General features: G+C 41.9%; 1 protein-coding gene across 2 annotated transcripts; it reads right to left on the bottom strand.

Moving 5' to 3' along the window:
• Window positions 1–6,227: 6,227 nt before the first annotated feature.
• rgmd (RGM domain family, member D) lies at window positions 6,228–20,370 on the bottom strand. Of its 2 annotated transcripts, XM_058073833.2 has the most exons (5): window positions 20,299–20,370; window positions 16,951–16,991; window positions 13,242–13,390; window positions 8,989–9,500; window positions 6,228–7,479 (listed from the first exon to the last, which is right to left on the bottom strand). In XM_058073833.2, the coding sequence occupies exons 2-5, from the start codon at window positions 16,986–16,988 to the stop codon at window positions 6,796–6,798; spliced, it is 1,383 nt and encodes a 460-aa protein (XP_057929816.2). In that variant the 5' UTR covers window positions 16,989–16,991; window positions 20,299–20,370; the 3' UTR covers window positions 6,228–6,795. The 2 variants fall into 2 exon arrangements, with proteins under 2 accessions (XP_057929816.2, XP_057929815.2); XM_058073832.2 differs by lacking the exons at window positions 16,951–16,991; window positions 20,299–20,370 and having other exon boundaries at window positions 13,242–13,509.
• Between the last annotated feature and the right edge of the window lie 4,816 nt (window positions 20,371–25,186).

The raw sequence follows: 25,186 nt of genomic DNA, 5'->3' as shown, positions 1-25,186 counted from the left end.
CAAACAGGATGTTGTTGTTTTTATGTGTTGCTGCAAAGAAAGGGAGAGTTGTTGCACAAAGGAAGCGCCTTGCTGGTAACACCCTTCTATGCCATAGCCACATACGTAGCTATTGAAATTGAACACTGATGATGTCATCGCACCCTTAAGGATACAGTAATAAGGTTACAAACACACACACACGCAGTAGAGCTCATGAAATAAATTGTCCCAATTACAAGAACGTGTGGCTCTTGGTCAGCGTGCACAGGAGGCAGTTCATCTTTATTACAATCAGTTAATGAAAATCAATCCCCTCCTGATAAACTCTTATCTCCACACCCTTTGTGCACCCCCCCACCTCTCGTCTTGGCAGATAATAAATTAGCCTAATATTGCCTTTGTAGAGCGACTGAATTGCAAATTATCGTAACTTACCGAGATTTATTATGCAGATGCTTCATTTCCAAGCCCTTTGTTAATTGGCACCTTCGGAGGGTGTGGTGGGGGGGTCCTTAAAAGTTTTGTGACTTGTGTATAAATACAAATAGAACACTTAATACGGACAGATGTTTATCTACGTAATGGGGGAGATGTTTTCATTGCCATATGGATAAGTATTACGCTACACTGCCAAGTTCCAAAGGAGGTTCTTTAATTTGTTGTTATTGCAATATTTTTATATTTATTTATAAAAGTGTATTCATCGTGCTTGAAAATTTAGGCATAGGTCTAAATTTTACTTACATTTTTGAATGCATTAATCATAAATAACTTATTCTGGCATTTAAAGCAGTTGGGTATGCCCGCTGAAACTGGATTTGAATACTTTGGTTTTTATTTTTATTGTTTGTTTTCTGCAGTAATTAAAAATGAGAAAATATACTCAAATATATGTATATACTTTCTAAAATAAGTGGATGAATGTTACAAAATTGTGCCATGTACAAAAGGGTCATACCAGCATAAATCCAGTTTTAGACATTTTGTTTTATTTTAAGTAAAAAAGAAAGAAAAAAAATGTATTAAATTTTTTAGGTTTTTATTTTTTAACCTTAAATGTTGTTATTTGACACGCCCAAAAATTCAAATACTTCTTTGTTCCAAGTATTACTTGGAATGAATGTGGATATGAATGTGTGAGTCAGCTGGGATAGGCTCCAGCATACTCGTGACCCTGGTGAAGATAAGCGGCATAGAACGGGAGTCAAAGTCATTCATTCAGCAGCATACCAATATCTTGCATTTGACGGCAGTGGCGAGTACCTTCAAGCTCACACTCCTTCAGGTGGAAGCAAGTACTGCACATGCCTTCTGTTTGTCATTTCTATGTATTTTATCATCTTATTAGCAAGAATAATGATGATATGTGTAATACAGTTCAGTGGACAAATATCCCAGCTGTCTTCGGGCAAGAGGTGGGGTACACCCTGGACTGGTCGCCAGCCAATCACAGGGCACATATAGACAAACAACCATTCACACTCACATTCATACCTATGGACAATTTGGAGTTGCCATTTAACCTAACATGCATGACTATCATTTTCATCTACCTCAACTGTGTCCCCTGACACCGCACTGCTAACTGCTACCTTGCCTCTTACTGAATAGTTAGCTAATCAAGGACCTCCAGATGTATACTTTATATACGTATAAAATGTTTGCAGCTCCTGCTGTGCCCTTCAGCATTGTGGTGCTACGTCCATCTATGGGGAACTTCACAGCATTCCTCAGCATCAACGTTTCCTCCTGGTGGAAATGGCCAAATGACCTGAGGTGCTGCCCGCAGGGACTGTCACCGCCAATGTGTCTCAATTCATCTCAGCCAGTTTTACCAACTTATTGGAGGAGAGGGGCTTAAAACATATTAGAACTTCCCTATACTACCCTCAGGCCAATGGTGGTGTAGAGAGGTTCAAACAAACTCTCAAAAATAGCCTCAGAGCACACCTGGTGGAGGACGGCCTCCCTTTTGCATCGGCGCTACAGAGCGCAGACGCTTCTCTGGCCCTCCTGATGCTTGGATGTCAGTAGCAGCTTCCCATGGACTACCTGCTCCCACTGAAAGGAGTGAGCCCACTGGCAACACCTTCCCTTGGTGGGGGTGAGTGGCCCGGCAGCAATACTGGATGAAGCAGCAGTCCTTGAAGCATCATGCGAGACAACCTGCCCTTGTCGTATTGGACCTAATCTGTCATCCCAACCAGTCATACAAGCTGCTCTCATTTTGGTCGACACCACATCAGATCACTGCACACCTTCCTTCCGCTTAGCCGACGGCTCACACTGGCACAGCAGACCCGCATTAGACGAGTGCCGTATAACACACATAACTTTATTTTACACTCATCTCAACCCACTGAATACACTGTACACCAGGGGTCTCTCAAACTCAATTTACCTGGGGGCCACTGGAGCTAAGGTCTGGGCAAGGCTGGGCCGCGTCAGGTTTTCCAAAAAAAAACAACGCATTTATTAAAAACAGAAAAATATACAAACTTTTTCAGTGCTTTGGTTCCAATTGTCTATCATAAAAGCTCTGATAAAACATTCCACTGTTCTCAAATATCTTAATTTTTATTTTTCTGCACAAAATAAAATGAAAAATAAATAAACAAATCAAGAATAAAGAAAATCAATCAATCAGTAATAAATAAATATAATAATAATAATAAAATGGCAAATAATAAAAACTTAAGAAACCACATATAGTTGGTGGGTAGACAAATTATTTTTTTCAGATTAAAATGAACAAAGCATTATTAGAGCCCTGTAGACATGACAAAACACGACTATAGTCACATTTATACTCTTTTTATTTACAACATATTGCGCAACTGCAGGGTCTTGAGACACATGCTAACTCGCAAACTAGAGACCTAGCGACCTAAACGGTAGCCTTCAAGTTATTTCCTTTAAACTTAAATAGCCAAAAACTTACCACTTCCACACGGATAGGGAGGATAACTATTAACAGTTATTTAACCTTTAACATGAACATTAATCAAACGTAATAATTTTTTCTGGGTACATGATACCATACAGCATCCATATCAAACTTGCGCGGGCCGCACTAACATTAAACTTTCATATCAAGGCGGGGGCCTGAAACTAGTGTCCTGCCGGCCACATTTGGCCCGCGGGCCGCGCGTTTGAGACCACTGCTGTACACCGTCGATGCATCCAGCTTCTCTATCAGTGACTTTTGCAAATTCGAACCTGTTCAAACTTTGAACCATTCGGGGAAGATATAGCGCTCTCTCCTGGGCTTGTGATGCTAGTGTCGTGTTTTGTCGCTTGCCTTTCAGAAGAGCTCAATGACATGCATCAAAACAAAACGCCTGGAGCCTTTTAAAAATAGCGTCTGCTTATTTTTTTCTTTGGGTTATATTTTATTTCATTTCACTGCCATCACTTCTTAGAGCTCAAAATGAAAGACCGAGTCAAAGTAAGACGACACGGCAGCGTCACCTGCTGCATCCTCTTCATAAATAACATGGCGGATCTGTATCATGTCACTGCTGGTTCTAAAGCCTCACTCAGTAAGATGAAGGAGCAGAAGGACATGAGGGGATTAAGTATGATGGTATGTGTGACAAATTATGTTTCATATATACAGTACATTTCCACCCACATCTGCTAACTGGAACTGTGAATTGTTAATGAGTGATGACAGATATATGGCACATATATAATCATATATGTTTATAGGTCACATGCTAAGTTTGGCAGTCTTTTACAGATGGAGTCAAATGTTCTCAAGTATGACATATACCATAAGAATGGAACTCTATTATACACTCTATGGTGCAAAATTATTATTAGGAAAGGTTTGTTGTTTTGAGGATTAATTTTATTATTGCCCCGACTGTTAATAATCCTCAAAGCTGAATAATTAAGGTATTAAACGAGAGGTTTTGGATTTTTTTTTTACTTGCACATATACTCTATTATGCAACTGAATGAAAAAAGGCATTTACCCATCACTTTTGTTTCTTTTCAAGAGAAGGGACTGTTTTATTTCACCCTAAAACGTGTGTTAGGGCCCAATATAGTTGTCAATAGGTTTTAGGTCCGGTGAAGAAGTGGTTCCTTTTGTCTTTAAGGGTTTAAAGATAATACTTTTGTGTCCAAGATGTGTCCATATACATGTCATGGAGCATTGTGGTGCATAAAAAACTAACGGTGCATACTTTCTCCTGTACCACTGCCTGAAGAAAGTGTCGCTAGAGATTTGGTTTGGGTTTTCAGTCGATTTTCTACCATCCTTTCCTTCACTTTTGCTGATATTCTTTGTCTCCTGACATTCTTCTCCACCCACTCCTTCCTGCCTGTACTCTTTTCCACACTCCGTTGTTGCTCTGAATGGTTGACCCTAAGTACTTCAAGGAAAACAGCACTTTTTTTCCCCTTTACTGCTAGCATGAGGCAGCTGACAACACACGTAATAGGACACACCTACTTCGCCATGAAGCCTGATAGGTGGGCGCTGCACACTCGTTTCCATGACTTGGTAACTTGGTGTGGTGCGATGGTGTGGCAATATCAAGCAAAACACATTGTCTTTGTGAAAACACATTTGTGTATTTCATATCCTAATTGGAGGCTTCATGGATCTCCATTAGCAACGTCTTAGTGGCATGACATGACAGTCATTCAGCTCGGACACTTACTTAGTGCATGCCCTGATGTGGTGGGCATACCTCACTCTTACCATATGTCCCATGAAGATTTCATAGAGCTACACCACACAGTCCTTACTGAATTACCACTAACCGTTTAAATACTGTGTTGCTCGCGAGTCATTGAGGAAAAGGCATCTCTGTCTTTGGCAGGAGCCAATCACAAGCTACAAGGGAATTCACGATGTGTTTGTCAAGCCATCACACATTGTGAGTTAGTACTCAGTGTGACTCACGGTGTTGTCTTAGGAAGAACAATAAAATCATCATACAGCTGAAAACAAAAAGGCAGGTAAGAAGTAAACATGACAAATTTGAATACGTGTTTAGAATTAAAAAAAATTTATTTTAACTTCCCATCATCCATTGCATCCCCGCACATGCATATCTGCAACAAAGAGCTGGTCTCACTTCTTCCTGAAGTCCTCACAGCAGTTCTCGTTCTTTGACTCTGTGACTCTGAGACTGTGTTCCTCCCTCTTCTGGAAATAAGCTTTTACCACAGCCAGTCGTCAGGAAGAGCATCCGGAATTTAAAGGGCTCAAGCCAAAAATCAGTATGCGGATCAAAAAGATCCGCTGTGGCAACTCCGTAATCAGGAAAAAGTCGAAAGAAACAAACAAAATTTCCATTTGTATTGTAAAATCTACCACTATCTGTCCTTCCATGTTCCTGTCCTTAACACCGAACCTGCCAATCATCCCCTCAACTCGTCTATGTCCTTCACCAATGTGGCCATTGAGGTCTTCACTGACTACTTCTCTCTCTCACTTCTGGGAAGACTCTTCATCGGCACATCCAACCAGCTTCACAAATGATCTTTCTCTTCTGTATGTATGCATTACATTACATTACATCACATTCATTAGTCCCCCAATTGGGAGTTATAAACAGATGGTGTGTGCATGTGTGTATAAATATATAGTATGTATACAGTGTATATATACATACATATACGTATATAGATGTACACACATATATTGTGTATACACACAGCATATATATTAAGTGTATATTACGTATATAATAATCCTATAATAATATAAAATAGTTAGAACAATGATCTCGGTTGTAGTGTTTGAAGCTTGGAGCACCTTCACAGCGACATAAAGCTATATCGCTTTTATAAGCTCTTATTGACTGAGGACCCCACCAGGGCAGAATGGGAACTACAACTACACATGCAATATGTGTTGATGAGTTTGCTTATTCATGTTTTGACTTGGGGTACAGACCAAAAGTTTGGAGACACCTTCTCATTCAATGCGTTTTCTTTAGTGTCATGACTATTTACATAATAGATTCTAAAAATTAAGAATGAACACATTGAATCATGTACTTAACAAACATGTGTGCCTTGTCAGATACATAGATACTTTATTCATCTCCAAGATGGAATTTCTTGCCTTACTAATGGGACTGGGACCATCATTTGTGTTTTGTGTCCAAACCTCTGATATGTACTGTATATCAGTATTTTCTTAAGGCAGGAATTGTTCAAGTTTGTGGAAGTGGACCACCAAGTCAATAAGCATTCTAAAATTAATACAATTTTGAGGATTTTTCAACACTTTAATACAGAAATGTACATAGGGAACAACATTAGTTTTATTTCCTAAAACAGCCTACTGAACATTATTACAGTTAAAACATCTATACATCAGCAAATGTACATAAATATAAAACACATATATACACTCTTAATATATTATTATATAAAGATTTGTGTTTGTTTTTTGTCTTTTTTTCATTGGAAGCTTAAACAGCTTGAAGAGGGAGTGTTTCACAGACGAGTCATTGTACGATGGTTAGGTAGTTTTTTTTATAAACAGTTGTTGGAGCTTGTGTATTTAGCATCAACAGTGATAGGAAAGTTAATTTTACATACACAAAACGTACTGTTGGCGGTACTGTTAAGTGCTGTTTATCACTGGGACACTTAAGAGATGCATGGCAGAGTGACATTTTGATATTTACAACAAAAAAAACATTAATATTTCTTCTTGTGTGAAATCCTTCAAATGAAAACAGAATCAACATTGTCAAATCTTCTCGTCATGCTTTCCTCAAGCTAATGGTGCTTCCACCTGTCTTTTTGAAATTTGAAAGTATATCTATGGCCTTTTTTTTTTTACAAAAGCAGCACAAGAATGAGTATGACTGTGAGAACAGAAGACGAGCTGTCAATTACTACTGTCTGTGATGTCCCTCTGTTGTAAAGACGGGGTGTCCTCGGGGAGTTCTGCTTCAGTTTACTGGGCGGGAGTGCCTTTAGGTCCTCTAGGGCGCCATAGGCCGCCATGGAGAACTCGGGGTCTCCTGTGGTGAGTAAGTCAAACACACAAGATTGGAAGTAAACGTCCTCCACTTGCAGAGTCTCTCGACATTTAGCCGTCGCTCGCTCCACTGTGTAGACCTGGTGAGGCGGTCGCAGTGGACCCGTTTGGTGTTGTTGCTGCTGGCTCTGGCGGCCCAGCGTGTGCTCCTTGATGAGCTCGTTGCGTGGGCAGCCGTGCAGGCACAGCTGCAGGCCGCTGCCACCATCTTCAGACAAGTTCAATGTGTCTTCGGGCATGCGGATGGCGAATGTCAGGTAGCTGCCCACACGACGCACGATGATGGATGTGCCGATGTAGCGTGCCTGGATCTTTACCTGGCGCCCCACTCCGGAGCCGCCGCGCTCCGAGATGGTCAGACTACTGCTCTCGCCGCCGCTGCGAGTGCCATCCTGAAAGGCCAGAGGCAGGTCATCTGTGGTGGCCTGGTAGACTTTCTGGTCCGTGCAGCCATGGTATGACTTGAAGATGACTGTGATCTGGAAAGAAAACAGAAAATAATATCAGTGCCATTCCAAGACCTGAATCTTGGACAAATACCTACCCTAAATGGAGCTCACATGACCAGTACCGGTGAGGACCACACGGTGGCAGCAGAGAACTAAGCATGTAAAACACTGCGCCTTAGTGAAACAAGACATTCAGCTACTGAATGAGACCCAACTTAAAAAAAATGAAGCACTATGCTTTTGCAGTGTCAAGGATTTCTAGCTGAGCTCCGAAAACTAAGTAAATAAATCTGGGCTGAAGAGTATGTGACAAAGCAGCCACCACAGGTCCATTTACACTTTCAGAGGGGATACTGTAAGTTGATGGATGATTTCCTGTCTCCAGTGTGGCAAGTTGAAAACAACTTTGAAGGCGCGGTGGGGGCATACGAGTCGTGGTGAAGATATGATCTTGCTCTCAGAATAGGTGCATCAGAGACTGGGGTTTTGGACAATTTGCAAGGAATCTGGTGGAGATAGGTGTTCTGTTGGTTGGTTTTAACATCAGTTTTCAGACTATATCAATTACATTCCGTAGCATTCACCAGGTGAAAAGTAACACCACCTTTCTAGGTTGCATTCTGTGTGCCAACCTGCAGCAGGGTTTTCTGGTTCAAGACTCCAACTGGGACATGGGCCCATGATTGTTGTGTCAAATGGCTCGTACGTATCTCTGCGTGGACTTTACATGTTCTCCCCTCTCCGTATGTGGGTTCTCACGGAGTACTCCAGCTTCCTCCAAGATTCCAAAAACATGCTTGGTTAATTGGAGAATCTAAATTGTCCATAGGTGTAAATGTGAATGTGAATTGTTGTCTGTCTGTATGTGTTCTGCTGGCTGGCAACCAGTCCAGGGTGTACCCCGCCTCTTGGTCCAAAACAGCTAGGATAGGCTCCAGCATACCTGTGACCCTAGTGAGGACAAGCGGTATAGAAAATGGATGGATGGTTTGCCTAGTGTATTTTGTTATGTCAGTATGTGATACTTAATAAGTGTCTGTTCTAAGACGTAACCAACATTCTAATTTCAAGTCTTGAAAAAGTTACAGCCTGAGAGACGGTCTTTTGTTTTAATTGAGAAAGGACACTCCTCCCTTCCCAATTATTCTTTTATTTTTCCACATCATCCCGTATTTACACAAAAAGTGCCAGGCTAATTACTTGACCAGAGGGGTGAAAAAAACATTCCAGATTGCAGCAGCGGCCATGGTGGAGAAGGAGAATGTTTGAGTGAGCGTTAATCACTACCATATGACCACCCATGTGTTAAAGGTAGAGCACTCAAGCATGTCAGTGATTCCACACCAGTGAAGGACTATCCCCCCCTCCCCCTCTCATACATCTGAAGCCGCCCCGAGACGAGAGGAATGCCGGGGAGACTCGAGAGGCACCATGGAATGACGATTAACTTCATATGTTTTGGCACTTTATGGTGAGACTTTGCTAGTGCCCCACAATAAAGGTTCTATGCAGGCAACAAAATAATGGAGGTTAGCTTACTTTGCTGGTTGCAGTGGCGCTGGAGCCAAGGACCACCGGAACGTTGGTCACCTGCACTGACAGGAAGCGGTTGTCAATCAGTGGCCAAGCCCCTTCCACCTTACACGTCTGAAACTCATCACGGAAGGTCCGTAGGTGTGGGTCTCCAAATAATCCACAATGGGCGTATTTCTTCTGCTGGCCGCCTGAGCCAGCAGTCAGTACTCTGTTCTCGTAGTTGCACAGCTGTGGCACGGCTGGCCGCAGCGTACTGGGCATCTTTGCAGAGGACGTGGGTCCATCACTCGAGCAGTTGTGCTGAGAGAATAACTCCTTTATGCGGAACACGGCCGAATGGTAGACCAGGTCGCCCCGACAGCTTCTGGCCTGCCGACGCGTACACAGAGCATAGGCTCTCAGCGCGATGCAGTAGTCCACATCAGTTGCAGAGTCCTCCTGCAGGCCGCTAGAAGGTGAGGTAGATGCCACATACTCAGTATTGCAGCGCTGGATGCGACACTGTTGGCAGTGAACTGGAAAACAAAACACAACCATGAGCATCATTTGGCATTCGTTCGCAAATATCAAAAAATCTAAACTGACACTAAGTAGAAGGTGTCCCGATATGATAATGATATTGGATGTGGGGCCGATATCAGCAAAAAAACAATATTTAATTATATCGACCTGCATCTCAGATCTGTGATATATAAATAATATAAAGTATGCATGCGCTGTGTTCAATATCGGTACGGACCGATATTCATAGCTGCAATTGGCTGTATGTGATCCTGCTAATAAACAATTCGTCCGCAGTGAAAATATGACTTTCTTGATGTATATAAGCTGGCCATTTTGATTCAGGTCTATTGTGTTCTTAGTTGTTTAGCAAGTTCGGAACCAACTCTGATTTTGGACCTTTAGTTGAAATGTTTGAGATAGCCTGGTGGACGTAATGTACGCCTGGATTTATACTGTATGTCTAAGTTATTAAATCCGATTTAATGCCTACAATACATATTTATTTGCTATTTACATGTATTTTAGAAACGCATATCTGCTATCAATGTTTGCATTTACTAAACCCCCAAAACAAGCTACATACCCAAATTGCATGTTAACAACTACAGCGTTAACAATGCAAAAGTAAACAATAAATAAAGACCATTTTGACCCAAATTTAAGATGAAATCTAAAAAAATCTAAAAAAGCTGCATTGTTTTATGGTATATAGGGATGTGGATTATACATGGAAGCCAACAGGTGGCACCAAACGACTTCTTCCCAAGTCAGTCAGAGCTTTCCTTGTGGCACTCCAGTGACCAAGTGACAGAGGCACCCATTCAAAATAAAAAAATCTGTCAAATGTAGTGAGCAAACAACACAGGGGGAATTATGATGCAAATTCTAAGATCATGGTGATCAATGAAGCATACAACTGTTGAGCAGCTACAAAGTTATGGTATTCCTTTCTATCCCAATCTACCAGTCACTGATATTGAAAACATAATTTTTTAAAAATTGTCTTTAAAAATGTCTTAAAAACAATATTTCCAAAAGTGGGTCTTGAAAAAGACCAGTATTGCCCAGTATTTTAGACACTCAGCTAACTACCTATTATGTTGTTGCTCAGGGTTAAGGAAGACGTTGTTGCTGATGCAATTGCAAACACTTTATGAATGTGGTCCAAAAGAAGAAATCATTAGTCAGTTGGGCACAGCACATCCTGTCGAAAAAGCCAGTCCTTACCACACAGACGAGGGTCTTCAGTCATGAGGAATTCCCCCCTGCACATCTCCACATAGCCAAGCTGCCGCTTGACACCCCTGCACAACCCTCAAGGTCCATTGTTTCATTGAAGAAAAAAGCACCCCACATCTTTAATGGTGCCCCCTCCACTGTGGCGTATGGAAAACACCTCAGGTGGTTGCCTGGCAACCTTGACATGCCAGTAACTGGAAGCCATCAGGACGTTCAAAAAGAAAGCTTTTTGCCTCTGCCATTGTTAAAGTTGACTAGACTTATACAATAGAAGTACTATAGACATAAACAATGTTTGCACTGCTGTATACTTTAATTTTGCAGGTTGCAGGTTGCCTGGCAACATTATCAAGCCAGCTGCCACGCTTGCGCACTAAAATGAACACACAAACCCTTGATTGACACAAGCTGGAACCAGTTAAATGCTAACACATAATCGCATATTGATCCAATCAGGAAGTAGTAGGACCTGACTCAAGGATAGCATGTCAGAGTAGCCACTCCTTTCTGGGCTTCCTGCTTCCAACTTTGACAGTAGAAGTCCAGTATGCTGTACTTTGAGACATCTTCCACACAATTTTATCACTTGGTGTCAGGCTCACATTGGCAGGATAGTGCTAAAATTTGGAAAAGATCTAATTCCAATCTAAAGGTATTGTTATTTCAAGGTTTCTTTTTTCCTCTGTGTGCTGCATTTACCCATATGCCAAACACACCTGTGGTGTTATGCCAGCCTTTGTACAACTTCCGTCCCTATTCATTGATACAAGAGACACTATGGTGTATTCACCACCCCAAACCATGGGAATATTTTGCAAGACCACCTCTTCCCTTTCATAGAGGTGTGACTTTGCAAAGGGAGGAGAGGGGGGATGACAGATGATTAATGCACGTCACCATGGCGGCACTTCAACACTAGCCCTGATAAAACAGAGATGCAGTGTAAAGAGGTCAAGCCAGAGGCATTCAACATCCCTCCTCAGAATTCCAACACGGCCTCAGCCACTTTGCTTTTTCTTGGGGGGGGGTCAGCACCCTGACAGTTATCGCATGGGAAACCAACTGCCGCAGCACATCTACCGAAACAATGGCACATGCTTTAAGGACCACAGTGTGTAACAGTAGACTCCAGCACAGTCCGACTCGAAACCGGGGCCACGCATCCTCACTGAATGTGAACTAAGTCGGGCACCATAAGACAACAGGCTAAAAGCCTAGGCCTGGCAACTTGTTGCACAGCTCTTAAGGCATCTGGGAGTGAGGTTTATATATCACACAACCACAGTAAGTCACGCATTACACTAGCCTGGGTCACAGCACCAATGCAATGTGGTTCAGCCCTGCGCACTTCCTGGGCTCAAACGTGGGTCCACACATCCTCATTGAATGAGAATTAAGCCGAACCCCAGCTATTGTTCAGCACAGCTCTTAAGGCATCAGGGAGTGATGTCTACACAACGTCCAATTGCACAATCACACTAGCTGCCATGCAACCATGAATAAATTGTCATAACTTGCAGTGCTATACTAATTTTTCACCATTCTTCAACATTGTTTCCATTGTTAATGTATTAATGTACCTGGTGTCACACCATAGTTTATTTAAACACAAGAAAAAAGTCTTTTATAGACATTTCTAGAACATAAGACCGTAAGAAACGTGTAAAAAAAAAAAGTATTTTGTGATATTTCAGCCTGAGGTACATAATAGAAGGGAATTCTCCTAATTCTAACTACTAACTACAAACAATAATGAAAACAACAGCTACGTATATAGGAACATACTACGAAGTGGAAGAAATAAACATTATTACCCACCTAAACATCGTGGTTAGCTAGAGGATTGCTTTCTCGCTTGGTACCAAATACTGGAGCCCCCCGGCAGCATCCATTCATGGCATGATAATAACTCAAAAGTGCCGACAACATTCGACGACAAGGTATGTATAAACGTTGCAGTAGTGACAACAGTAAACAAAACAATCTTTCTGTGTCCATCTTTGTGCCCTAAAAACTAATTAAGCTTGATTTTTCCCCCCCTCCTGATTACTGGACGCTGTGGAGCGACCTAGCTAGCAGCTAACTTCGGAAAGTGGGGTTACAACTTGGACGATGGCGATTTATCCCAAAAAGAGAAGAGTATGTAATTAAAATGAGACGTGGGGTATTTAGAGCGTGTTAGATAATGTTATTAAGGTGTTGTTTTGGTCCATAACGGTGTCATGGTTAGTAAACTCGTGTGGTTGGCTAGCAAAGTGAAGGCAGAGGGGTACTTTGTCTCCGCGGTGGGCTCAGTACTTTTTAAAAACTTTTTTTTCTTGTACAACAAAGTAGTTTAGTTTTGGGAAAACGTCAGCGAGTGAGGATTGAGTAACAGAACGCTAGGAAACATGTTTCTGACTTATTCAGTAAGAAACCAGTTGCACTCTGGTCGAGTGTAGCGGATTTCTACAGCTCAGCACGCCGGGCTGGAACTGCAGCAGCACGGATTGAGCGGAGACCGTAGCGCTTACCTGATGGATAGAGCAGCGAAATCACGACCATCGTCAGCGTCACACAGTCCCAAAGCTGCCGCTTAGCCGTGATCTGAGGTCCGCTTCTCCCCATGCCAATCCATTCAGTTAGAATGGAGTTCCTCGACTGCTTCTCATCGACGCCGCGGCTGAAAATCAAGACAAAAAATGTTGTCTTCTTCCACCAAGCGGTTGTCATTCAAAAGGGGCCCCCGTCTTCAGGGCGGTTCTACCGAGGGAGGGGTTTTGAGCCTAGACCGGGGGCGCCCCGAAGTAATGGCTGGCCAATGGAGGACTAATTTGTTCTTTTTTTTCCCTAACAAACCACTTAATATTTACATGTAGTGGGGTGAGGACACCGCAAAAGTGCCCATTGGGGTCTTTCTCATTGACACTGTTTGGAATTCATTGAGAGGTTGAAGAGATTTTGCTACAAAATATATTTTTAAAAAATGTTACTACCAGCATATCATCTTTCTTCCCCTAACTACTTTCCACCCCTCATTTGTAGACTTTATTCTCACCACTTTGCATTTTTTTTCTCATGACATCACCATTCTAATATTCTTAGAATATTTGAAATTTATTCTAGCAACTTTACTTTTCTCTCGTCCTATAAATGCATTCTCAATTTTGCCTTTGCAATCTTTTATCTCATATTATTACAACGTTAATTTCCTAATGATATGACTTATTTCTAATATGTTTTTTCGTAAGTGATCTTCATGCCTTTCTGACTTTTTCTCACATTCTGTCATTTTTTCCCTTATTGTATGACAACAATTATCTCATATTATTACAGCTTCGAGAGATCTTTTTTAATACTTATAATTGCAACATTCTTTCAGGATTCAAACTTTTTTCCTTTATGGTTATATTCGCGAAATGTTGCACCTTTTTTGTCGTACCTATCTAAACTTTATTCTTGTAAAATGACATTCATTCATTCATTCATTTTCTACCATTTATCCTCATCCTTTGTCTTTTATTCCAACCTGTTACCAGCTTTTTTCTCGCAATATTTCCACATTATCCTCATTACGCAGCATAACATTTTATAAATAAACAAAATGTATTGTTGAATGCAGTACTTGTGCTTCAGACTGCAAGTACCAAGGCTTTAGGACATCTGTCTCCCTTGACACTCCACCACCACTCCCTACCACCCACCCTCCTGAAGACAAATGTTGGCACGTTTTCAGAATGAGGCGGGCGGGTATCACCTGTTGTTTTCTCACTCCTGAAGGTGCTTCAATGACACAGTTGTGGGTGCAAACTAACACAGGATATCTATATCATACTTTATTTGCTGGCCTCCATAAAGAAAACTTTTTTATGATGCTTGAAATTTGAATTGCTTAATAGCTGGCATGAAAAGTGATAAGGTGGAGATAGTAGCCTTTATCTAAATTGTTTAAATTGGCTCATAGTTGTATTCATATGTGTTGAACCACGGCTGCTATCTGTTATTGAGGCCAAAAAGAAAGTCAATGATTTTCTCACTGAGCACCATTGGTTTTTTCCATGACATTTTTAAGCGAGCAACTTGTATGTTACTCTTTCCCTTTTGTGGCCAACTTTCCACCTCACTCACTCCTTCAACGACACTTCGTCTTTCATTTGCACAGCTGCCGTGAGGCCGGACCATCTGCAAGGCACAGCGACTCAAGCCGTCAGCCCCTCACCTGGGACATGCTGCGGGCTATTTGAGCCGTGCAAAGCAAGAATTTTAATGTGCCCGACCATTACCGTACGAAATGTTGGCGTTATATAAACCCAACTGTTGCAGATTTTTTTTCCTCCAATTGGATTAAAAGTTAATGTGTTGTTTTGGTGTAGCTGGAACATTCAGACCTCACTCTTGACTTTATGTGAGAGAAGAGAAGTGAACCCAGACAGTTACTGGATCACTGCTTCTTCTGTACACATGCCGGCTCCTCCGGCCACACAATTGTGTGATTCAGGTGGCCTGTCAGTCTCGTGAAAGGTCTTGACGGGCCCATGTTGATGTGGGGCTGATATATATAGTGAAGGGGGAAACGAAGACAGCTCAACCCAAGTGGAACCTTTGGATTGTTCTGAGCTGTAAGGAGGGGCCCTGTCACACTGCAACCACTGTGCCAACTTTATCCCCCTCGAGAGCTCTACCTGACTCTGTTTGTTCAGCTAATTTTGGGGGGTTTGCTGTATGGTGATGTTTTAAATCCCCCCCAAAACAACATACACTAATGGGCTGTTTGTTGTGAAGACTGTTTGAAAATTACAACACATAAACAATGTGTCAATTTGGTTATTTTTTTCACAATGACAAAATTTTTGTGAGGAAAATTGGACATTTGTGAAGCTTTGGACAAATGTGGAATGTTATAAACAAGAACTTAATTCAGATGTAAACAATGCCCTGCAGAAATTGTATGTTGAATGTCTTATCCACTTGTCTTTGCTTGCTTATGTATTTCACTGGGAAGGGGAATTTGCCCAAAACAGGAGACATTAACGTTGAAAACTAAAGTTTTCAAGCTCTGACATTGGCACTTGGTACTTGGCACTATTGCTAGCCATGAGTCCTGCTAGCCAAAGACTAGGCAGTTATACTTCCCCCTCCCACACTCATTCTGTACCATGTTAAATCTTGGTATGTTCCAAAGCAAAAAATCGCAACTATTGTAGGCTGATACCTCTAGTATGTATGAGGTGTTATGACATATTAGCAGTGTCATAAATGTACACTTTGTTAGACGAGCCTTGCGCTCCATCACTATTCTTTTGACTCTGGTGTCCTGTTTTAGCCCACTACACTGAACACTTGACTCGCATCCTTGTTTTCAGGTTTTTGTCAGATAACTCATTGTCATTGTCGGATGGACATCGTTTTTAAATGCTCAAGAGATATGTTTTGAGCTGTGTCAGTTCAGCAAATTATAGACTTATACAGTAAATAATTAGTTATTCATGATAACCTCCACCTTGCACATTAGAAAGTTGTCCCTCGCCACATTGCAGTTCGAATTTCGTGGCTTCACTCTATCACCGTCATGATTAAATCATGCTGCTTTATGGTTGAATATGATATATAACTATATGTATATATACATATAACTTTTCCAAGCATGAAAATGGCTAGATGAATAAAAATTACAAATATGAGGCATCTGGCAGATGCATTCAAAAACGTGACACGAAATAGTATCACACATTGGTCAATAGGTGTCAGTAATGATGCTGTAATCTTTGGTGATAGCATCAGACTATTGCCTGAACGACTTTTATTGCAGGTTCAGAAACAGGAACAATAATAATGACATAATAATAATTATAATCATGATAATAACACAAGCTACTGTTGTGGTCATTACCCACTCCAAGATAAAACTCAACCCAGAATCGCTGAAGTCACTTCCTGTTCTCCACACGTGCGGAACACATTTACTGCAACAAACACGAGTGCAAGTCTTATTTATGTCTTAAATGTATTCATTTCTCTGATTGCGTTGAATTACGAAGCGATGCCACATGGCAACATGCCAATGTTCAGATGCAGTTCGGTCGTAATAACCCAGTGCACAACAGAGCTTAAAGGAAAGGAATTTTGTCTCAATTCGGTAACCAGGGTTTACCAATCCAAACGGTAGCTCAATCTAAATGATGATGGCAGTTTAGATGTGGCTATTTTGGCGTGATTGATGGTTTTAATAAAACACCGGCTCACCTGTTACACTCTTCATCCTTTCTATCATTTGACAGCATTTCCTAAAAGGACAAAACACAGTTGATTTCGGGTTAAAGCAGTAGGAAACAGAAAAAAAAGCTTTAGTAACAATAGAGCTGATCTTTGTATCCCTGCTAAATGAATGCGAGACTGATGATCACTGAAGCAAACAGCTAATTGATCCAGGTGGATGGTAAGGATGACTTCAGCACATGAAAGGAAGTCCTGGACCGCCTGTCAAAGGCAGTGGGGAGAAAGACCTCTTTCTTTCTTTTCTGTGTTTCCTCATGAGCATATTGCATTGTACGACTGTTAGCTCTAAAGCATATTGTAGAATTTCAATATATAAAGTAGTGTGTGCATCACTTATGACACATAATGTCTCTAAGAGTTTTACTGCAGCAGAGAGACTGTTGAAAAAGCACAGCAACTTTACCAAGTGAGAATGTGACGTGAAGTGAGAAAGGAATGGGGGATGGGTGGAGGAAAGCCGGGGGGTGGGGGGTTGAAGGATTAGGTTTCCTCTGACTGTGTGTCTGGGCAGCTCCACATGTTCCTCATTAAGGTCCTCACACTGTGGGACCAGCTCCACACCGGGATGCTTGTTTTTGTTATTAGGCCCAGTGTGCTGTGGTCTGGTGGAAGGCCTGAAAAACAGCACCAGCTTCGGGACCATATCCTGAGATTCAAACTCAAGAACTGTACTGATGTGACTTATTATAGTATCTCCACCAGCTTCCATTTTGTTTACGGTGACAAAATATCAACTCATCGCACATCACTGACCCGTCTGATCTACTCTGGCTGTTTACACAGGACGTTAAATACGTCAGCAATATTGTTTACCTGAATGTTTACAAAGTGATAAAAATTTAATTTGTGGCAGGAAATTGTTGATCTGTCATGCTTCCTGCGTGTTGCTACATTTCACGCTCGTCCAGAGCTGTCAACTGAGAGGCCGACGTCAGAGATCGGAATCAGTAGCAGCTTTGGCTGTAAGAGAGTATGCACTTATTGAATTTTAAACAGGAAGTCGAACAAATTGTGTGTGTTTTTGTTTGTTTCAAGGAAGCTCTCTGAAATGAAGCGGCCTATGAAATAGCTGAGTGAGATTTAGAAAGTGAGTGTGTGTGTTTCGCCTGTGCAGGAGATCTGTTATCTGCAGTGGAGATAAGGGCGACTGTGGTGTGAATGCATAGGGGCCAGCCATGATAGCATCTCCACTCAAAGATCCCACTTACAGCATCTTGAATGATAGCTGACAGCATACACAAGGGAGGGAGGGGGTGTTGCTCGAGTGTTTTTATAGGGACCCCTCAACAGGTAGGTATCTAAGCAGGCCTTTGTTTACACTCAGGGTTTACCACATGTGAATCATCTCCATCCTAGTTTCCTTAATCATTCAATTTCATATTAAAACATTTATTGTGACCATGTCGTAATTTTGTCTTTGTTTTCCCTCTTTTTCTATTTCCGCAGTGCCACTGTTGATGCAGCGTCAAGCCGTGCTTGTGAATAGACAGTCAACTGACAAGGTAACCCTACCTCCTGGGTCGGGGGGTCACACGGGACCGATGAGGGATGATGGGTAAAATAAATGGAGAGCAACACACAGAGGGACCTGTGATGTTCTCAGTTGAAGAGAGGTAGTGGGGGAGGGAGAGAGAGTTCAGGCCCAGATGACCTTTGACACTCAGGGCTGCCTTTGTGTTTGTGTGCATGTGTTTTGATGGTTAAGCTCCTCTCCATCTTGAATAATTATTCTTTGTGTTTTTCAACAATGCAACCCCTTTTTCAATGTTCTGAGTTGAAATCAAGGTTCTACTCTTACAAAAATACAGTGGAACCTCTGGGGTCAACGTTTTAAGTAACCTTAAATTTGTAGTAAAAGTAGTAAACAAGCCCTTTGATGACATATAACAAACATGTATGGCAGCCAACAGAAATTGAAAACTTTCAAACTAAAATAATTTCAGAAAATTACAACCAAAGGCACTGTGCAATGCATGATGTCGATTCATGATGTTTATGTCAGCACTCGTGCGCCGATATCACTACCGTTACACGTCATTCATGCCTGACGCAGTTCGGCAAGTTCCTCCTACACTAAAAGTGCTAAATAGTGTCCATAGTATTTGCATGCTCCCAAATCAGTGCTGAGGCGGTACTCATTCCCAAATTTTGCCCACACCTGGGTTGGGCCCGGAGCTTTAGCCGCTGCCTGAAGGATGATCACATCACAAACACCCTTCAGTGGGCATCACAAAGAAAACACAAAAAGCTAAAGCAAAAGACACATAGCCGCACGATGGATGACTGGTTAGCATGTAGGCCACACAGTCAGGAACCTACAGTGGGTTCGATTATCCACTTGGGCATCTCTGTGTGCAGTTTCCATGTTCTCCCCGTGTGTGCGTGGGTTCTCCCTGGGTACTCCGGTTAGGTTAATTGGTGACTCCAAATTGTCCATAGGTATGAATGTGAGTGTGAATGGTTGTTAGTCTATATGTGACCTGTGATTGGCTGGCGACCAGTCCAGGGTGTACCCCGCCTCTTGCCTGAAGACAGCTGGAATAGGCTCCAGCATACCCCCCGAGGATAAGTGGCATGGATGGATGGAAAAGCCACACACGCTTTTTTGCTTTAGATGTTCGTTGAGGTGGAGATTTCAGAGATTATCTGTGCATTGTTTTGTGTTGGAATTGTATTTAATTTCAGTATTATGTTGATTGTTGATTGAAGCTACTGTGTGAGTCAACACAACCTTCAATAGAATGTTATACTCCATTAATATGCAACAGTAGCTATTATTTCTGCTTGTCCTGGGCCTTCCAGGTCAACAGTCCTGCACCAAGAACAGATGAGCAGACAATAACTAATACATATAACAATATTTATATTTAGCCCCTCTAATCTCCAAAAGTTTAGTCCTAAGAAAGCATTCATGGAATGTTATGCCCAGCCTGACTGTGGATGTTAAATGCGGAGGAACGTGGCAGGCGTGTGCACACATTTACAGTACAAGCACAGCTATAGATACAGACCTATAGAGTGAACCATTGTTGGTAAATGATGTATGTATTGTAATTATCTTTGAATAGTCTCAGATTATTTTGCCTTTGGCAGATTTTCTCACATTTACCCAAAAAGTGAGAAAATCAGTAGGCCCATGCAACCCACAGTTGACTTCTAATAAGCTAGTTTGTTAGTGGTCCCATTGTCGCACAATATAAACATTTTTAGTTGAAAAGTATACTTTCAGTGGCCTATCAACATGAACATTGTTTCCCCACAATCTCAATTAGCATCTTTGAAGATGGAAAACAGAGAAAACAAGTGCAAACTTACCTTGGCTGTATGCGCTTGTGGTATATAAGCTGCAATATGAATGGACAAACGTTGCTAGCCCTCGCTCCCTGACAACCTCAGCTGGCCAACTAAGTACTCGGGCAGCCACGGGGACAGATAGCCATTGGAGTCAAGGCACATGACAGCAGCTGTCTGTTTCAAGAATCGGCACTTTGATTAGGGCAGCATGGTAGTGAGCGATGAGGCCTAATTCCAACATATCTGGGTAGGGCCCTTCTCACCGAATGGAAAGAAGATTGAAGCACATTAATCAGATAGAGGCACAATGCTTGCAACAACACACACACACACCACATCTAGGGGGTTTATAGATTATTGGAAGGCTTGGAAGCATATGTCACATTTGGAAACCTTCCTGAATTCTCTAAAATTCCATCGGACAAACAACAGAGTATGGTAGCTGCCTGGCCCCAGCGTAAGCCAAGCATGTGTGCAATGTAAAAGAGAGTTCTGTCTGTTGATCCACTTTTACAACCCTGGCCCCACCTACATTTGTCTCTACACTTTTATATACTTTTTTATATTGTGTTATCTTAAATTTTGCCCAGCCACTTTTCTGAGACCTTTATTTTGTTTCATATGGACTGGAAGTCTGTTGTTGCAATGTCAGTTGAAAACTCTCAGTTATCTTCTGCTTGTGACACAAAATGGTTGTAGGGTTAACTGTTCTATATGACAAAAATGCTAATCAAAGATCCTCTATCCCCCTGCAAGAATGTTAGTTGCTCCCAAGTTTTGAACTGAACTCAAAGGTTGGTCAGATGCCATTCATAGGCCGGATTTGGCCAGTGGTTCGCCAGTTGAATAGCAATGATTCAAAGCTTTATGTTTTGTGTTTAGTTGGGTAGCGACTGACTCTGCACCCTGCCTGCTTGATACAAGACTGTGTTCCTGGTGATTTATAGATGCAGAAAAAGTCAGCCATAGGGCCTCAGGGCTAAGTGAGGGGGCGAGAGCACACCAACACTGCTTAATTCAAGTCGGAAAAATGCCATACTGCACTGTCTTTCAGAATCTTTCAGACCCCCTGCTTCTTCTAACTGCTATAAATTCCACTCCAAAATTCCAATGCCGAAAGTGGGGAAAAAAAGGACATTGTATTATTTCACTTCACGTGTGAGTGCATGTTACTGTTTCACCGTCTGCCAGACAGCACACAAAATGTGTCTTTGCAAGGAACAGATGAGAGCGTCAAACAAAAATACTTTTTTTCCTTGAACGCGTAAAACTGCATATGATTCATCCAGCATTGTTCTTTGCCACCCTGCTCTCAGAGTGTGTTCTGTCCAAACATTTTGGGCTAGCAGCTGTTCCCACAGACAGCTGCAGGAGGCATTCATCGCAATTAAAAAATCAAGCCAATGTTGTGTTTCAGTTGATCCATTGCTATTTCTACATGTAATCCCCCTGTCCCATGCCTCGCCTGTCTTTTTGCAACACACAAACACGTGTAGGAATTTTTAAAAGCACGCACAATGACATGCTGATGGGGAGTGGACATTGAGATTGATTTCTTTGCTGGAGATAAAAGGCCCAAATTGCGACATGGCACTATCGGATTTGAGGCATTACTGAAGCCAGAGCTGAGAGGAGCCACGTAATCTCCAAAGATTTACTGGGCCGCAGATTTTTTCCATATCTTCTTCTTAGAGGTATGCGGCTACACAAAGTCTGGCTGGCGTCGCTGTGGCATTCTGTGGAGGGTTATATCGAGCCGTGTGCCACGAGGCACCATTCTGGTATAGCTCAAGCACAAAGCATTGCGCGTGAGCTTGCACGTTCAGTTGTGCTTCTTTGCAGTCGCACACAAACACACACACGGACATGTAAGCAGTTGTTGCCCCCTTTCATAGCTACACAACAGGTGCAGGGAGGGTGTCGCAGAGTTGGGAGGTTTGCCTGATATGTAGTTTAGTTTCAAATGTGTGTGCTCTTCTGGGACTTTTATGGGGGAAAAAGGGTGTTCAAATACCAGCCCTCGAACAAATGTAATACTCATGGGGTGTGCATTAATACAGTGGACCAGCTAGTTGCAGGGTGTAGTACAAGGGTGTAGCTTTTCCATGGCACTGACAACCTCAGAGTAAATTAAATGGGTAGTTTGGATTTTTTAACATAAAGTTGTATGACACCCTTGGCCACCTCTGTGTGTTTCTCTGGGTATTCCGGTTTCCTCCCACATTCCAAAAACATGCTAGGTTAATTGGTGACTCCAAATTGTCCATAGGTATGAATGTGAGTGTGAATGGTTGTTTGTCTATATGTGCCCTGTGATTGGCTGGCGACCAGTCCAGAGTGTACCCCGCCTCTCGCCCAAAGACAGCTGGGATAGACTCCAGCACCACCGCGACCCTCGTGAGGATAATTGGTAGAAAATGAATGAATGAATGAATGAAGTTGTATGACATCCCCATCAACATTGTCGTAGCGGAGATGTCATACAATTTCATGACGAAAAACCCGAACTATGAACTATGAAAGGGTATTAACGTCAAAACTTTTATGGAAAAAGTAAACAATGGCATTTCTCTCCTCACATAATGGTATCCCCCAACACCGTGCCAACCGGCTTTACAAAAGCACGGCGGTGGCGTTGCCTCTTTCAACAGCTGATTTGTACAAATCACATGCACCTCTGAGCATTCATGCCGCAATCAGCGTGATGAGCTGATTCATTGAAGATTATTTGCCTGCAGAAATCTCCTTGTGAGGACTGGCCAAGTTGCTGTCAGGATTTTAAAAGCAAGAGTTAATTAATTACATTAATCCATGGCAAAGACCAAAGATATTTTGTGTAATAGGAGACGCTGTACCAATACCTCCTCAAAGAAATACAGTATAAAAGGCTTTCTCGATTTCTCTATTGGTCGTGGAAAAAGAAAAACATCACATTTTAGTTCCTGGTACATAGACTACAACTCGATACTTTGGCGGCAATTTTGACTGTGTGAACAATTCCAGTAATATCATGGTTGGGTCTGTATGAAAGGCCGGATCTACTGTTGCAGCTTAGCTTCAACTAACATGCATGTTTTTGGCAGGTGGGAGGAAGTCAGAGTACTTGAGTACTGTAAATGTGAGTGTGAATGGTTGTTGGTCTACATGTTCCCTTTATTGCCAAAGCATTTTTTTTGCCCAAAACCATGGATGGCCTTTGAAGCCATCTGTTGTGTTAAAATGTGAAGCATGGGCAGTGATTTAAGAATGCATATTTCTCACACATTTTCCTGGCATCTTTTTATATGCAATTACATGCAACCATAGAAAATGTTTTATTAACCGTATTTTTGGCACAATATGGTAATTGACAATGTGCCTTACAATCCGGTGCACCTTATGTGTACAGTTCCAAAATTTGTAAAAATGTTGTAATCAGCTGCGCCTTATAGTATATGCATTAGAAAATCCCATCTGCCAAATGTTCTCCTTCTGGCCTACACCTCATTTCCTTCTTCTCCTTTGTCAACCCTCACTTATCCTCATCTTCCACCTCATTCAGACTGTTTGAGAATAATCGCATTCAGTTATAGGAGCGCTTTCTCATAATTGCTCGGGCCCTCATGTCGTGGAAAAGCCAGGGCAGAGGCCAGCAGCATCAAAGCCCGACTGATCATTCCTCAGCCTTCCTTCACTGATGGGGGACAGAGGGAAAGGAGGGGGTGGAGAAACACAAATACAGATGGACAAACAGACTGGGAGAAGTCAAAACTGAAGCAGATGTGCCAATACTAGTCAATGGACAGGACAGACAACAGAAGAACCGTAGCTGAACGGATTCTCTTCAAGTAAACAACCGTTGGTGGCACAAATAAGGGATTATGGCGAGGAAAAGGACCACCTTAAAGCATGAGGTGATATCATAGATTAAGAAAGAGGGAGGGGTCTAATAAATCCTGCTGCTGGGTAAGGGGGGGCAGGAAACTGAAGCAGAAGCAACCTGAGAAGTTGAGGCCTCAGTTTGCAGCTGTGCACTCAAAGTTTTTCACTTCCCAGCTCTTGCAGCTGCGGGACTGACAATGCTTCATGTACCCATGACCTCTCCTCTACTTTGCATTCTGGCATATGTTGATGTGAACAAGAAACCTTCACAACAGTTAGATACGTCTTTAATGTATTGTAATGGTCATGGCTTTATTTGGACTTAATGAAGTAACATTTGAAAAACTGACAGAAACATTATATACATGTATAAATAAATGCAGGATGTACAATATATTCCAAAGACATAATAATGTCTATTCATGTTGTGTTTTTCACTCTCGACATTACAAAAAAGGGCAGTGCCAGTGCTGACAAAGAAAGCATGCAGTCATCTCAGCAGATGTTGTGCAGAGCACTCATATTAGTCAAAAAATTACAGTGAAACAATGAGGTGAGGATTTACATGATCCACGCTGCACCACACACCCGTCTGAGTCACATACCAATGAAAGTATTTTTATGGGGGCCTGAAATTCAAGGTTGCAATGTATTAAAGGTTTTGACAGCTATATTTGTGCAGGGGCCCAATTTTTTCTTAGTAGAAATTGTGAGGGCCAAATGATAGATAAAATGAAAATAATATTATATATTTTTACTCAATTGTGGCACAAACTCATTAACACTGAACAAACTCCTCCCTACTGAAACGAGTTGAATGGAAACTAGCAGGAGTTAGCTGAGTTTAGCACGCCTGTGTGGTTGTGGGTGTGCAACTCAGGATCCATGAATATATTTTCACCGTGTTGTGTTTTATAGCTTTAATGGAACTTTTCACAATGCCTGATGATGACATGAAGGTTCTAAGTGAAGAAATACAAGAAGCATGTTTGTTTTTTAACGCAGCTGTACACACACAGGACACACCTCCGTGACCGTCCTTCAAAAT

Source organism: Doryrhamphus excisus, linkage group LG4 (assembly GCF_037039965.1).
Source record: "Doryrhamphus excisus strain RoL-2023G ecotype Guam linkage group LG4, RoL_Dexc_Guam_v1.1, whole genome shotgun sequence".
Taxonomy (NCBI): Eukaryota; Metazoa; Chordata; class Actinopteri; order Syngnathiformes; family Syngnathidae; genus Doryrhamphus; species Doryrhamphus excisus.
Note: the sequence above shows the minus strand (reverse complement) of the source record. Positions and strands in the feature narration are given on the sequence as shown.